The sequence below is a fragment of the Strigops habroptila genome, chromosome 5 (assembly GCF_004027225.2).
Source record: "Strigops habroptila isolate Jane chromosome 5, bStrHab1.2.pri, whole genome shotgun sequence".
Classification (NCBI taxonomy): Eukaryota; Metazoa; Chordata; class Aves; order Psittaciformes; family Psittacidae; genus Strigops; species Strigops habroptila.
In genome coordinates, this window is record NC_044281.2 from 83,191,139 (window position 1) to 83,204,789 (window position 13,651).

The 13,651-nt window shown below is 43.5% G+C and overlaps 1 protein-coding gene across 6 annotated transcripts in view; it reads left to right on the forward strand.

Moving 5' to 3' along the window:
- The window catches only part of ALDH18A1 (aldehyde dehydrogenase 18 family member A1), a 41,875-nt gene that overhangs the window by 16,637 nt on the left and 11,587 nt on the right, over positions 1 to 13,651 (forward strand). For 4 of the 6 annotated variants that reach the window (XM_030486352.2, XM_030486350.2, XM_030486349.2 and 1 more), the window contains exons 9-15: positions 455 to 613; positions 1,191 to 1,281; positions 2,818 to 2,942; positions 4,190 to 4,334; positions 7,451 to 7,524; positions 8,193 to 8,292; positions 10,468 to 10,688. In XM_030486352.2, coding sequence (XP_030342212.1) covers positions 455 to 613; positions 1,191 to 1,281; positions 2,818 to 2,942; positions 4,190 to 4,334; positions 7,451 to 7,524; positions 8,193 to 8,292; positions 10,468 to 10,688 — 915 coding nt within the window. The remainder of the gene's footprint in view (positions 1 to 454; positions 614 to 1,190; positions 1,282 to 2,817; positions 2,943 to 4,189; positions 4,335 to 7,450; positions 7,525 to 8,192; positions 8,293 to 10,467; positions 10,689 to 13,651) is intronic. The other 2 variants (XM_030486355.2, XM_030486357.2) reach the window with 1 other exon arrangement.

Here is a 13,651-nt window from a genome sequence, read left to right on the forward strand (position 1 = left end):
GACCAAGATTCTTTCAGAAAAGTGAGTTCTAGAGCTGAAGAGAAGTCTTGAGACAAAGCATCCCTCCTGCTTGTAACAGTAGAAACATTACAGTGTGAGGGAGAGCAGGAAAGGCAGTGTCTTGAGTAAGCTGTTGACTTGTTTTGGGTCTTAGTAATTATCATCAGCATCTATGTTCTGCTTATGTTGGGGTTTTTTTTCCAGTAAATTTTTGGAGCCTGTGATCTGTCAGCCTAAGAAAGGCTATTGTAGGTTCCAGAGGAGTTAAGGCATATAAACCTGAAAATGGTGTGGGAAGAATATTTCTTACTTCTATTCTTTATCCTATGTTTCTTAAATGACCTGAAGGGCATGACTGATCTGTTATGGCATACACTTGTGTTATACATACACTTACGATGTTCTCAGGGAAAGTGGTAGGCTAAGCAATGTTAATTCTTTTTCCTTCTTTTAGATTTTAGTCACCAACCTGGATTTCCATGATGAACAGAAGCGTCGGAACTTAAATGGGACATTGCATGAGCTTTTAAGAATGAATATTGTCCCTATAATTAACACTAATGATGCTGTTGTTCCACCTCCAGAGCCAAACAGTGATCTGCAGGGGGTAAATGTGGGTAAAGTATTGCAAAGGGGTGGATCCCGCTGGTACAGCACTAATCTATACTTCACTAATGCCATAATCAGGGACCTCTGAAGCCTGCAGATGGGAAACAAACATATAAAATTAGTAGTGTGGACGGAGAGTACTGGCAGACTATGCTGACCTGTCTGTTTCTGGCATGATACAGTGTTGTGAGGGAAAAGCAGGGCAGGTGATGTCTGCTCTGCCAAAAGCAAGCATGTCCAGTTTGGTTTTCACTGAATAGCTGAAGCTGGGACTTCTGCAGGTCATCTAGTCCAGGACCCCTGCTTAAAAGCAGAGTCAGTTAGTACCTCTTGCCCTGTCAGTGGGCACCAAGGTGGAGAATGCAGGTACTGATCACACGGCTTGTCATTTTGATACCACTTTACTGCATTCCAAAAGCATATCTACTTTAACACAAAGATCACCTTCTAAGTTTACGGTGGGTGTGAACAAAGAAGCTCAGAAGGGCCTGATAGTGCTTTGGTAGCTTGCTTTTGTATGCTGCAGCCGAGTATTTCCTAGTTCCACTATTCAGTGGTGCTGATGTGCATGTGCATTGCAGGTGATAAGCGTGAAGGATAATGACAGTCTGGCAGCACGACTGGCTGTGGAAATGAAAACTGATCTCCTGATTGTTCTCTCAGATGTAGAAGGTTTGTGAGTCATTTCTTTCATTGGGGTTTACTGATCTCTTCAGCTCATATCTTTCACAGGGACAATTACAATGTACTACATAAGTTCTTAAGGGGTATATCCAATGTTGATAATGTTGCATAAGCCAAAGACTGTCTGTCACACTATTGAATCTGGGTGGGTGAGAATGCATGCGAACTTGGACTTGTTCCAGAACCCAGAATGCCATATGTATTATGGTACTTCTGCTAGCTGCTAGAAGAATTGTATGATGTAGTCATCACTTACACGTATGTGCTTAGAATCAGGAGTATAAGCCAAATACTGTTCTAAAATAGTTTGTTTCTCCTGGCAATATGTTCTTTCTTTCAGTGAATTACAGGTACATTACAAGCCCTGGTCATTGCCTTCCAGATACCTGGAACTTGCTAGCTTTTCCTGATTCCCAGGTGTTTTGCTTACACTGCCCTACTCTTCTGAGCTGTCCTGCTGTGGCATAGTCTGTCACTTATGGATGTTGGAGATCCTTTTCTAGAGAGAGAAAAGGGTAGTGAGTGCAGTTTCAGATCAGTGCAGTCCACATCACGCAACTCACATAGTCTTTTTCGTCTTGTCCAGGTTGCTTTCAGTGTATCCTGGACTTTGGCACACACTGTAAGCCCTGAGGAGGAAGGAGATGCCTTTCCCTAAGCACAGTTTCTTTTAGCACATTCAGCTGGATTTCATGGTTGACTCTAGTTGAAATTACCGAGAACAACTCATAAAAGAAATAGTCCAAACAACTTGTAAAAAAATTAACCCCCAACACCCCCATCCCCTAATTTTACTCATTCAATGTGACATCTTGTTTATGGAAAGATTAATATTCTCTCTTCCCCAGCTAGGGGGACACATATAGTCTGCATTTGTGCTTTCTAATTTGTAATGCCAGTAGTTGTTCACATAGAGTTTCTGCGAAGTGTGGTGTTTAGGTTTAACGTGTAACAAGTTTAGGTTTAACATGTTATGTAAACCAAAGTGTCAGTCAACAACATAGTTACATAAAATTACTAGATTTTTTTAAAAAATTAGTGTGTCTCTAGCGTTGTGTTGTGTTCCTTCTCAGCAGAATTCGATAGTTACCCTTTTTACCTATTTCTAAATTGCCCAGTTTATCACTGTACAACCCAGCAATCAAGAATTTCAGCTGAGATTTTGGTGAGGAGGACTATCCTTTGCCTGTTTAGTTGTGGGCTTGTATATGTAAGCCTACATGCATATTTTTATATTGAACATATAAAAATGTCAATGTAACCTCAACCAAATGTCACTACCTCCCAGCCCACATGCTGCCATTCAGCTTTTGGTTTCTTATTCGTTATGCTTTCAGTAAAGCTGTAGTTCTTGAACTTTCAGTTCCACAAAAAGCAGGGTTCAGTCAGAGTTTGCAAACCTGTGAAGTGGAATATAGCTTTTCAGCCTCAGGGAATATTTTTTTTTTTTTTTGGTCTTTTTCCATGGGTGAGCTTTGGAGATGAGGGTATATAACACCAACAGATTTTTATTATTTATTTCAGGACTCTTTGACAGCCCTCCAGGATCTGATGATGCAAAGCTCATTGACATATTCTACCCAGGAGATCAGCAGTCTGTAACATTTGGAACCAAATCTCGAGTGGGAATGGGAGGCATGGAAGCCAAGGTAGAAATATAGAACATTTTTTTTGTAATTGGGAAGGAAAGGCAGATATGGGAAAGGGAGGTAGATACGAAGATTGTGCTGCCGTTCAGATGGATCTTGACAGGCTGCAGAAATGGACAGACAAGAACTTCATAGAGTTCAATAATGGGAAATGCCAAGTCCTGTCCCTAGGGAGGAACAGCTCCATTCAGCGATATGGGCTGGGGAGTTGACTGACTGGAAAGCAGGGATGCAGGGGTTTTTGTTGGGTTGCATTAGAAAGAACATAGCCATCATCATCATCGAGGGAAATTAGTATTTCCCTCTACTCAGCATTAGACCACATCTGTAGAGTTGTGTCTAGTTCTGGACACTGTAGCACAAGGAGAACATACCATATGGCAGTGAATCCAGCAGAGAGCCCATAAATCCATAAATATCATTAAAGAATTGGAGCATCTGTCACACCAGGAGAGGCTGAGAGCCTACTGACTGAAATTACTATTACAACAATAGGTGTACTCCCAAGCAAAAAGTAGAAGCAAAGAAATAAAATATCTGATTAGAACATGAACAGGAAATTTGAACAGAGTAGGTAAAACCTTTGTGTGGAAACCAGAGTTTCTTCAGCAAACTTAATAACTTCACCAAAGGGTTATAAACAATGAGAATACATCTACATCTTAACCAGAACCACAAGGAGTGCTTAAGCTGGTCAAACTTTAAGGGAGTAATTCAGACAGCTAAAGGTATTGAATAATATTTTAATGGTATATGGTAATGTCTAGGCCTGGAGCAAGAACAGTACTCTGCAGTACCTGTAATGTTCCATGGTCACTTAAAGTGGATTAATTATCAATGGCTGATCCATATCAGGGAAATTGGCAACAAGATCTTAAAAAAACAAAACAACAACAACAAAAAAAGAAGAATTAAAATTGGTTTCTTCAAACAGTAAGAACTTGAAACAGAAGGTAATGGTGAAAAATAACACATGATCAAAATGCCTTTGCAGAAATCTTGACAAAAGCAGGCTGTTAGGAAAATTTGAAGTACACTCATAAAGGGGCAGCTAGTTAAGGAAAAGAAGGTAAGGCACAAATAGATGATCTCATTCAATGCTACATCATTATGGAAATTTCTGAATTGTGTTGAATTCAAATTCAAATTCTTTGAATTTGGAGATCAAATTGGAGCAAGAAGTCTTGTTGAGAGCAGTGATTCAAATAAAAAGTGAATTTCCTGAAACTGGCTCTATCCTTCACTAGGTGAAAGCAGCTCTATGGGCCCTCCAAGGAGGCACCTCTGTAGTGATTGCAAATGGAACCCACCCAAAGATCTCTGGTCATGTCATCACAGACATTGTGGAAGGGAAAAAAGTTGGAACCTTTTTTTCAGAGGTAAAACCTGCAGGTGAGTACAGAAGTAATGTGTACATTGAAACTTGTAGAGATTTCCTGAAAGGTTAGAGTTACAGTTTGGCTAGACCTGTACAATAACTGGGAAGCCACACTCTGCTTGAAAAATGGATTTTGAAAGGTATTTTCGAAAATAGGAATGGAAAATTTGGAATTCTCTTGCTGTGGTTTCCTCCAGCTGATAAACTGCTGCATCAGACTTGCATTCAAAGAATGCAATGAGTAGAGTTGTTGAGTTGTTACCATTTTTAGTCTTAGAGGTTATCATCTAACATTGAAGATTTCAGTGTGAAAATGTGGTCATAGAATGAACAGCTGAACTAAGATAGTGTTTAGTTTTATTTCTTAACATAAGTTCCTTTTACAACTCAGTCTTCTGGTATGGTAGGTAGGAATATTTTCCAGCCACTACATTGCTGGCACAGCTCAGCAGTCACTGGATAGTCACTGTAACAATCACTGGAGAAAGTCAGACCAAAGATGCGTGTCCTTAGCTGAATAGGACAAGTACAGAGTGTCACATTTGACTTGAGCTTTAAGCCAAGCAAATTTTTTTGTGTATAATAATCCTCAATTGATTTGTTGTATGAATTTGTTGGATCATCCTTTGAACCCATGTAAAGAGTTGGCATCCACAGTGTCACGACAGTCAAGAGCCTTAACTAGATACTGTGTGTAAACTCTGCAGCTAGAATTATGTGAAGACTGCTTGCTTTAAATAAGGTTTGGGTTGGTGGGGAAGGTTTTGAATTTTCATCCTGATAGCTTCATTGAATGCCCCTACTGCCTGTACGGGTGATCAACCCCTGTTCAACTTCAAAGATGTGAGACATTGTCTTTCTCCTCATCGTCTCTCTTCCATGTGAAAGAGGTTTGGTCTTAGATGTTTTGTACTGATGCTGTTCCAAAAACTTGGTCATCTCTGTTTCTCTTGTTTGAAACTGTTTTCATTCTGTTGTGGTCTTTTTGAGATGGGCAAAAATCAAAATTTCAAGACGCAAATGAAGCTGTAATTTATCTGATGGCAGGACCTAGCTGAGTTTTAGTAAGATTGATGATATTTTTTGTTCTGTTCTTTAATTGCCCTTTCTAATAATTCCAAACATTTAATTTGCCTTTTGGTGTTGATGTTCACTGAGATGATGTTTTCATAGTGATTCATATTATTTGTGACAATACTAAGGTCTGATTATTCCTTTTCCCCTCTACATTGCTTCATGTTTATTTAGTATGAATTTCACTTGGGCTTTTGTGGCTTAGTAACTTGGCTGCAGAAGAAATCAAAGAAAGACGTGGGGGTGTTGGGTGAGGAGAAGCTCTCCATGACCCGGCTTCAGTGTGTGCTTGAGCCCAGAACCGCCCCCGTGTGCTGGGCTGCACCCCTAGAGCGTGAGCAGCAGGTCAGGGAGGGGATCCTGCCCCTCTGCTGCGCTCTAGGGAGACCCCCCCTGCAGTCCTGATCCAGCTCTGGGGCAACAGCACAAGAGGGACGTGGAGCTGTTGGAGCGAGTCCAGAGAAGGCCCCGGAGCTGCTGCGAGGGCTGGAGCAGCTCTGCTCTGGAGCCAGGCTGAGAGAGCTGGGCTGGGTCAGCCTGGAGAAGAGAAGGCTCCTTAAAGGGGAGACCTTAGAGCAGCTCCAGTGCCTAAAGGGGCTCCAGGAAACCTGGAGAGGGGCTTTGGACAAGGGCCTGTAGGGACAGGCCAAGGGGAATGGCATTAACCTGCCAGAGGAGAGATTGAGATGAGCTCTGAGGCAGAAGCTCTTCCCTGTGAGGGTGCTGAGGTGCTGGCAGAGGGTATCCAGAGAGGCCCCATCCCTGGCAGTGTTCAAGGCCAGGTTGGACACAGGGGCTTGGAGCAACCTGGTTTAGTGGAAGGTGTCCCTGCATGTAGCAGGGGATTGGAACTAGAGCTTTAAGGTCCCTTCCAACTCAAACCATTCTATGATAATTGATAAAGGGCCAAGGTTGGAAGGGAGAATATGACAGATGACAGGGTCATCTGGTCCTACCCCCTGATCAAGCAGGTTGCCCAGGACTGTGTACAGGTAGCTTTTGAATATATCCTAGAATGGAGACTCCGCAACCTCCCTCGGCAACCTGTGCCAGTGCTTGGTCATCCCAGCAGTGCAGAAGTTGTTCCTGATGGGAGGCATCTCCTGTGTTTCAGTTTGTGTCATTGTCTCTTCTCCTGTCACTGAGCATCACTGAAAAGAGCCTGTCTCCATCTTCTTCACACCCTTCCTTTAGGTACATACTGGTGAGATCCCCCCTGAACCCTCTTCTCCAGGCTAAATAGTCTCAGCTCTCTCAGCCTTTCCTCATGCGAGAGGTGCTCCAGTCCCTTCATCATCTTTGCTGCACTTTATTGGAGTCTCTCCACAGTGTCCATGTCTCTTTTGTACTGGGGAGCGCAGAACTGGGCAATTTTAGGAGAGTTAAAATTTGCACTTTGTTTTATCCATGAGCTTGCAAACTCTTTGGGGAAATGCTGCCTGAACCTGGTGACTTGTTCGGAAATAGAAACAACTGACCTGTTCCGTATCTTTTCAGTTTGAGATTGTTTGAGGTCCTGCCACGGGGTTAAAAAAAAAAAATAGCAAACCCCACCCTTCTTCTGCAGGAGCCCTTCTGAAATGCATCCAGGGAGAGACAGGGGGAAAGCAAATTTTCTGTGAGCTGTTAACTCAGATTGGGTTTTGGCTTCCATTATTGTTTATACGTTCCCATGCTATTTTATAATCCTTTCTGTTTTCCTTGTTTGGATACTTAAACTTTCCAAAGTTTGCCTCTTCTTTCAGTAGCCTGAGACTTAGATGTCCTGGTTCTTTTCCCCTTTGTCAAGTCTTTTTGATGCAAGGTGCACCCTTGGCTCTGACGCAGTGACCTTACAGAATCTCTGACATGACTCTCTGCCTTTGGGGACCATGGCAGTATTGTATCAGGTGCAGATTTTCCTGTTCTAGCATACATCAGTTCTCTTGAATAGGTCCATTTCAGACTCTGTACCTGCTTTCCTGCAAAAAAAAAAGTGGAAGATGGAAGGGCTAGTGTTTACTTCCACATGTGCTGTTACTTTGTCTGCATATCATTTTTTTGGGATTTTTTGCAGGTCCTACAGTAGAGCAGCAGGGTGAAATGGCTCGAGCTGGTGGTAGGACCCTGGCGGCTCTACAGCCTGAGCAGGTAACAGAACAATATGGCCTCACTTGTTAAAGTTGTGAATGTGTGGCAAGTTTTACAACATGGATTTATAACACAGATGGGCCACCTGGGACAAGAATCAATTCTTTGTGTGCCAGATCCATCATTTGGATTGGAACGTGCTTAAAGAGATGAGAAAAACATAATTAATGTACCTTGGGGCTATGAAGTAATACATGCTTTCATGTGGGGTTTTTAAAAATGTTAATAGTGTTGAATATCACACAGAAATTAGCTGTGATCAGAGCTGCTGAAGAATTGACTGGAATAACTTGCTCCATTCAATCCTGTGGGTAGTGTATGGGAAAAGAGGAGTTGCAGACAATCAATTACTACTCTGCAGCTGGGTAGATAAAATGTGGCATCTGTTGCGAAGAAGACAAGGTGGTCTTAAAGAAAGAACATTCTGGGTTTGGGGAAGAAAACTAGGCATGAAAAGCAAGATAATAAAAAGCAAAGCAAAGGCTGAAGCAGTGTTCAGCTTCATATTTTTAATGTGATGCAGGCTGGAAAAATCAGCTGGCCCCAAATATTCGGGGAGCCAAGACACTGAGAGGTTGTGGTCAACATAAATGGACTGAAGGTGACCAGATGTCAACTAGCATGGACTTTGTATAAGAAGTCAGTTCAGAAACTCTTTTCTCTTTCAGAGAGCAGAAATTATTTATCGTCTTGCTGACTTACTAACTGACCAGAGAGAAGAAATTCTCTTGGCAAACAAGAAGGACTTAGAAGAGGCTGAAAATAAAGGTAATATTTCAAGTCCTTCCATGGCAGTCCTATTCTCTCGAGCCTCTTGGGGCCTCAAAGGAAATGAGCAGAACTAGCATCTTCCATCTCGTGGTATTGAGTAGCATGGCCGTCACAGATTAGTGAACCCAGGACCTTGAGACATTGTCAGTGTAAACAGCTGCAGCTTCCTTAATTACGTAAAACAGATGCCTTCATCAGGGAAGATCTTGAGGCCTTGCAAAACATAAAGCAGTGTATTGTAAAAAAAATAAAAAATAAAAATCAGTGCTCCATTTTGCCAAAGGAGGCTTACTTAGAAATTAAATATGACAAATGTCAGCTCTGATACTTTCATGCATAAAGTGAATATTTTCTGGGCTGCTTAAAATAACTTTTGGCTCCTGAAGAGAAAGCTGTTAGCTCTATACTTAAATTGGCGGTATCCAAAAAGAGTCATGTCCTGTTGTGGTTTGAGCCCAGCTGGCAACTGAGAACCACGCAGCCGCTCACTCACTCCCCCTCCTTCTTCCTCCCCCTGCTCCCGGAGGGATGGGGATGAGAATCAGAAGAGTGTAACTCTCACAGGTTGAGATAAGAACAGTCCAGTAACTAAGGTATAATACAAAACCACTACAGCTACCACCAATAATACTAATGATAAGGGAAATAACAAGGGGAGAGGATACAATTGCTCAGCACCCGCCGACCGATACCCAGCCCAACCCGAGCAGTGATCTGGGCCTTCCGGGTAACTCCCCCCAGTTTATATACTGAGCATGACGTGCTGTGGTATGGAATACCCCTTTGGCCAGTTTGGGTCGGGTGTCCTGTCTCTGCTTCCTCCTGGCTTCCCCTCCTCCCTGGCAGAGCATGAGACTGAGAAAGTCCTTGGTCGGAGTAGACATTACTTAGCAACAACTAAAAACATTGGTGTTATCAGCATTGTTCCCAGGCTGAAAGTCAAAAACACAGCACTGCACCAGCTACTAAGGAGAAAAATGACTGCTATAGCTGAAACCAAGACATGCCCCCTTCTGATTGAGGAAGGTTCCCTTTAGGTAGCTTGGATTAAGCCCATTCTTCTGTGTTAGACTGATACATTCAGTCAGAAATTGGGATTGGGATAGCAAATGTATGAAAATGGCATATCAGGAATTGCAATACTTTGTGGAAGAAGCCAGGGAAGCATTTTTTTTCTACTGACCAGAGCACTTGAGGGGACATAGCTGGGGTAACTTACTGTCCGAACATGTTCAGACTAGAAAAGTCAGGCAGTTTTTGAGCAGTCTGAACAGAAATGCTATGCATGCATCTGTGTTTTGGGATTTCTAGCTGTAATATAGAAAGATGACATTCCTGCCCAAACCTTCCAGAACTACTGCAAGGACATAAATTTGTAAGAAACTCAGACATACAGCAGTACTAGACATAGAAAAAACCTTATCTTTGTGAATGTTGACATTACTTCATGTACAAATCACTTAAACCGCATTAAGTGAAAATGTGGTGGTGAGTGAAATCGTTGTTGCATTTGAGTGGTTTTATTGTGGCGACTGGACTTACTGCTGTGCATTTTCCATCTCAGGTAGGTTTCTTGCTAGGGTGTAGGAAATAACTGAATTTTCCTTAGGTTCACCACTTGTTTAAGTCGCTTTTGCTTGAGCCAAGGCAGACCAATCTATAGAATCATAGAATCATTTAGGTTGGAAAAGACCTTTAAGATCATTAAGTCCAACCATAAATCTACCGCTGCCGTGTCCACCACTAAACCATGCACCACATCTATATGTCTTTTAAATCCCTTCAGGGACGGTGACTCAACCACTGCCCTGGACAGCCTGCTCCAATGCATGACAACCCTTTTGGTGAAGACAGTTTTCCTAATATCCTGTCTAAACCTCTCCTGGTGTAACTTGAGGCCATTTCCTCTTGTCCTTTTGCTTGTTACTTGGGAGACCGACCCCACCTCACCACAACCTCCTGTCAGGCAGTTGAGGAAAGCGATAAGGTCCTCCCTGAGCCTTCTCTTCTCCAGACTAAACCCCCCCAGGTCCCTCAGCCGTTCCTCATCACACTTGTGCTCCAGGCCCCGCACCAGCTCCGTTGCCCTTCTCTGGCCGCGCTCCAGCACCCCAATGTCTCTCTTGTAATGAGGGGCCCTCTGTCTCCAGCACAATTTTTCCTTGCTTTTAGGGAGATTGGCCCTTCCATTGTTGAAACGTCTGAGTCTGTCTACATCGAAGCTGAACAGCTTGGCTATTGGTCTGCGTCAGATCGCAGCATCCTCACAGGACAGCGTCGGCCGTGTGATTCGCCGAACACGAATAGCAAAAGACCTGGATTTGGAGCAGGTGACAGTGCCTATTGGCGTCCTTCTCGTGATCTTTGAGTCCCGACCTGACTGTCTTCCACAGGTAAGGAAGGCAGATTTACACTATTGGGAATTCTTTGATGACAAAAGAAAGGGTATTTCTGTTGGTGGGCAACTGTGAGGCTGTGAGAAATATTGTCTCAGAGGATTCTTGCATAGAATCTTCTAAAATTGGTTTTGTTGGCATCCCTGTGTTTCCTGCAGAAATACTGTTAGGACTTCCTTCTGCAGTGTTCAGAGTTATTCAGGCCTGGGTTGGTTTGGTTTGGGGTTTTTTTGGTTTTTTGGTTTTGGTGGTTTTTGGGTTTTTTTTTTGGTTAATTTGTTTTGCATTTTTGGGACTTTTGGCTTTGTCGATGTGGTTTTGTTGGGTTTTAGTTTGTTTTGTTTTGTTTTTTTAATAAACCCAGCATAAGAGTTATCTTATTTTCAGATGGTGAAGGTTCTGCATTTGTCTTAGAAATGTATGTTCAGTGCTTAACTGATAGCTTGGGAGGCTCCTACCAATGAGCACTTGTTTTATCTGTGCATACTGTGTGCAGCTGAACTGCAGGCTAGGATTAAACAGGAACTGTTTAATAAAGATGCCAGAAATTAACTGTAACTGTTAGGAATATATGGTTAAAAAGATAAACCAATAAAAAATGGCTGAGCACAGAAAGCACAGAAGTTGCAGGCTTTGAGTGGTCTGTCATGTACTGACAGTGCTTATGTGAGGTGGAATGATAGCTGTTATTCAGTTGTTGTGAGATGGGTGTGAGGAAGAATGCTGTTCCGAGTTCTTGAGTACTGAAGTTGCTGGAAGGGCTAGTGAAATCTTGACTAGTCTACTGTAAGTGAATGTCATTTATGTTGTGCTGGAAATAAGGCAAGCATCTTACAAGTCAAATACCTTCATCCACAGCACTATGTGGGACTGTTGCTGTCAGTAAATGCTGTTATAATGCATGCAAATATGGGGGCTGAACTAACATTGCAGAGGCAACCTTAATCTTATTTTCTAAGTCCCAACTACTTTACTGAGCAACTGTAGTAGATTTTTAATAAGAAAACAAAAAAACCTTCACTATTAACACAAGTTATTTCCAACATTTAACATTAGTGTCTAGGAAGATGGATTAAGGAGTTCTCTAGCATGAGCAGGTGTTCGAGGAGAAAGTGATGGTTACAGGCACTTTAGAAGGAAGAGGGACTCAACCAGTGGACATCATGGTACTTCATGCCTAAATTTTGTGAGTGCTCCCCATTTCACACTGAAAGGGAGTATGCTCTAGGCAAAGTTCCTGTGAAATGAAAAGGCACTAACCTCCCATGTCTACCATTATTAGCAGCCTCGCGCTTGCAGGCCCTTGTCCTCATGGGGGACTTCAGCCACCTCGGTATCTCAGGGCGGCCCGACGCAAGCAATCCAGGAGGTTCCTCGATTGTGTGGAAGACAACTTCCTCTTGCAAGTGATAGAGGAGCCGGCAAGGAGAGGTGCCATGCTTGTCCTCGTGCTCACCAACAGGGAGGGGCTGGTGGGGAATGCGATGCTCCAGGGCAGCCTTGGTTGCAGCGATCACGAGATGGTGGATTTCGAGATCCTCAGGACAGTGAGAAGGGCACACAGCAAGGTCACTGCCCTGGACTTCAAGAGAGCAGACTTTGGCCTCTTCAAGAACCTGCTCAGGAAGGTTCCATGGGATAAAGCCCTAGAGGGCAGGGGGGCCAAGACTGCTGGTTGATATTCAAGGACCACCTGCTCCAAGCTGAGGAGTGTTGTGTCCTGACAAGAAAGAAATGGGGCAAGAAGGCCAGGAGGCCTCCATGGCTGGATAAGGAACTGCTGAGGAAACTTAGAAGGAAAAAAGAAGCTTATAGAAGGTGGGAACAAGGACAGGCAGCCTGAGAAGAATGCAGGGACGTTGTCCGGAAAGCAATGGCTCAGGTCAGGTAGGGTAAGGCCCAGTTAGAATTGAGTCCGGCCAGGGATGATAAGAGTAACAGGAAGGGCTTCTGTAGGTGTGTAGCCACCAAAAGAAAGTCTAGGGATAATGTGGGCCCTCTCTGGAAGCTAACGGAGAATGGGCTACTCCGGATTTGGAGAAGTCTGAGGTTCCCAATGACTTCTTTGCCTCAGTCTTCACTGGCAAGTACTCTGACCACACCGCCCAAGCCATGGGAGACAAATGCAGGGACTGTGAGAATGAAGACCTTAGGCCCACTGTAGGAGAGGATCAGGTTCAAGATCATCTTAAGAACCTGAATGTGTGCAAGTCCATGGGACCTGATGAAATCCATCCGCGGGTCTTGAAGGAGCTGGCGAATGAAGTTACTAAGCCACTGTCCGTCATATTCGAAAAATCCTGGCAGTCAGGTGAAGTTCCCGATGACTGGAAGAAGGGTAATATAACCCTCATTTTCAAGAAGGGGAAAATGGAAGACCCGGGGAACTACAGACTAGTCGGTCTCCCCTCTGTGCCTGGCAGGATCATGGAGCAGATTCTCCTGGAAAGCACGCTAGTACACCCGAAAAACAATGAGGTGGTTGGTGACAGCCAACATGGCTTCACTAGGGGGAAACCCTGCCTGACCAATTTGGTGGCCTTCTATGATGGGGCTACGGAACTGATGGATAGGGGCAAAGCAGCTGACATCATCTACCTGGACTTGTGCAAAGTGTTCAACACTGTCCCGCACGACATCCTTGTCTCTAAACTGGAGACATGTCAATTTGATGGATAGACCACTTGGTGGATAAAGAATTGGCTGGATGCCCACACACAGAGGTTCTGGAGAAGAGATGACTTTTTTTGTAAAGGAGTGTAATCTTTTCTTTTGCTTCCCTCCCCCCCGTCCCCTGTTCCCCCTTCTCCCAAAGAGGTGGACAAATTGTGAGGTCATTGTGAATAGGATCGGGGTGAGAAAGACAAAAAAGAATACAAAAATAAAATAAGTCTGGGAAGAGAGCTGTGTCATGTCTGACATACTCTTGTGTAGAAAAGAACAAAAAACTGAAACAAACA